General features: G+C 59.7%; 1 protein-coding gene across 1 annotated transcript; it reads left to right on the top strand.

Annotated features, from left to right (window-relative positions):
• Nucleotides 1–282: 282 nt before the first annotated feature.
• Nucleotides 283–1,906, top strand: LOC120648220 (UDP-glucose flavonoid 3-O-glucosyltransferase 7-like). The gene has a single exon (XM_039924954.1). The coding sequence runs from the start codon at nt 283–285 to the stop codon at nt 1,801–1,803; it is 1,521 nt and encodes a 506-aa protein (XP_039780888.1). The 3' UTR covers nt 1,804–1,906.
• The last annotated feature ends 579 nt before the right edge of the window (nt 1,907–2,485 follow it).

The raw sequence follows: 2,485 nt of genomic DNA, 5'->3' as shown, positions 1-2,485 counted from the left end.
TCCGTTTGTTGGCCAAATAATAAGATAATAGATTGAATAAGATAATAGATTGTCTCTGGATACTTATCTGAACCTAAGGTTGGTAGAGGCAAGAAATGCCATACGCATGTCTTACAGATAACAAACTGAACCGACGGTCATAAAAGGACATCATCTTTGCGTTTCGAGGCCTATACAACGCCTATATATGACCAATGCGCATTTGCATGCGCTATCAAAGCGTGCACACCCCGGTCTGGCCGGCACTCCCCCATCGAAGCTCTCCTCGCGCCGACCTGCGCCATGCGGCCGTCTTCGTCCGTCACGTCGTCGGGGGACACTGCGCCGCCGCGCATGTACTTCATCCCGTTCCCGACACCGGGACACGCGCTGCCGATGTCCGACCTCGCCCGCCTCTTCGCGTCCCGCGGCGCCGACGCCACGCTCGTCCTGACTCACGCCAACGCCGCCAGGCTCGGTGGCCCCGTCGCTCGCGCGGCCGCCGCGGGCCTCCGCATCCGCATCCACGCGCTCACGCTGCCAGCCGAGGCGGCCGGGCTCACGGGTGGCCACGAGAGCGCCGACGACCTCCCCAACCGCGAGCTCGCCGGGCCTTTCGCCATCGCCGTTGACCTTCTCGCGCCGCTCTTCACCGACCTCCTGCGCCGCCACCCTGCCGACGCCGTCGTGTTCGACGGCGTCCTCCCCTGGGCTGCCACGGCTGCTCCCGAGCTCGGCATCCCGCGGTACGCGTTCACCGGTACGGGGTGCTTCGCGCTCTCGGTGCAGCGTTCTCTGCTGCTCCACAGCCCGCAGAACGGCGTGGCTTCGGACACCGAGCCGTTCCTCGTGCCGGGACTCCCCGACGCGGTGTGGCTCACCAGGTCGAGGCTCGCCGAGGCGACGCTCCCCGGCGCGGACTCGCGGGAGTTCTTGAACCGCATGTTCGACGTCGAGCGCGCCACGGCCGGATGGGTCGTCAACTCGTTCGCGGACCTCGAGCAGAGGTACATTGAGCACTACGAGAAGATCACGGGGAAGCCGGTGTTCGCCGTCGGTCCGGTTTGCCTTGTCAACGGCGACGGCGCCGACACCCTAGAGCGCGGCCGCGGAGGGGAGGCCGCCGCCGCGGCCGAGGCCTCGCGCGTGCTCAAGTGGCTGGACACAAAGCCTGCGCGGTCGGTGGTGTACGTCTGCTTCGGTAGCCTCACCCGGTTCCCGCTCGAGCAGGTGTCCGAGCTGGGCATGGGCCTCGCCGACTCCGGCGCGAACTTCGTCTGGGTCGTCGGGGACAAGAACGTGCCGCCGCTCCCGGACATTGACGCCGCGGCGCCGGGCCGCGGGCTGGTGGTCAGGGGCTGGGCCCCGCAGGTGGCGGTGCTGCGGCACGCGGCGGTGGGCGCGTTCGTGACGCACTGCGGGTGGGGCGCGGTGACAGAGGCGGCGGCGGCGGGCGTCCCGGTGCTGTCGTGGCCGGTGTTCGCGGAGCAGTTCTACAACGAGGCGCTGGTGGTCGGGCTCGCAGGCACGGGCGTCGCCATGGGCGCCGAGAGGGGTTACGTGTGGGGAGGCGAGGCGCTGGGCGGGGTGGTGGTGGGCCGGGAGGCAGTGGCGGAGCGGGTGCGCGGCGCACTAACGGACGAGGTGCTGCGGCGGAGGGCGGGGGAGATCGGCGAGCGCGCGCGTCGCGCGGTGGAGGCGGGAGGGTCCTCGTACGAGGCCGTGGGCGCGCTGCTGGAGGATCTGCTGCGTCCCGGTCGCCGGAGCCATGATGGAGCGAGCAGACGGGACACCAGCCGCGCTGCCGATTGGATGTCATTATGAAACGGGCAAAGGATCCTGCCGTTTTAACTCACTTCGCTTCGTAGGATGTCTAGTTAAATTTGTGCTTTCAACAATTCATTAAAAGGAAAAAAAATTGGTGGATGCGAAAGAGATGCGAAACTGCAAGTCGTATTAGGTTTTTTCTAAATCAAACTTTGCAAATTTTGAAAAAAACTATTAGAAAGAAATAATAATATTTATAATATTAAATTTGTTTCATTGAATCCACCATAAATTATATGTTGATAGTGCATATGCTAAATACTATATTTGTTCCTATATTTTTCTCTTAAATTTGGCCAAAGTTAGTAAAATTTGATTGGTGAAAGAGTGTATTGGTGATGACACTCTTCTCACATTTCATGATACTTTTATCATCTCTCTTCATAATAACTCTGTCATTTTAGAAAATTTAATGCTCATAATACTCCTATGACATTCCCATTGAGACTGGCCTTAAATTAGGTCTTCGGTTCGGCTCGTGTGCTACTCGAAAACCGACGCGCCGTCCGCGCGGCCTGCCGAGCGCCCGGCGCCGACCTTGGAACTCAACTAATTAAAAGAAACCGTCTCCCATCCAATCATGTATCATCCATTCCAACTCTGTATATATTAGCCTATTATGGAGCACATCTAATAGGCAAAAGAGATACACATATAGTCTAGACCTTTGGGGTTTCTT

Source organism: Panicum virgatum, chromosome 9K (assembly GCF_016808335.1).
Source record: "Panicum virgatum strain AP13 chromosome 9K, P.virgatum_v5, whole genome shotgun sequence".
In the NCBI taxonomy this organism is placed as follows: Eukaryota; Viridiplantae; Streptophyta; class Magnoliopsida; order Poales; family Poaceae; genus Panicum; species Panicum virgatum.
Note: the sequence above shows the minus strand (reverse complement) of the source record. Positions and strands in the feature narration are given on the sequence as shown.

Excerpts from the sequence above, each read along its gene's own strand:
- LOC120648220 (XM_039924954.1), top strand. The coding sequence starts at position 283 with ATGCGGCCGTCTTCGTCCGTCACGTCGTCGGGGGACACTGCGCCGCCG.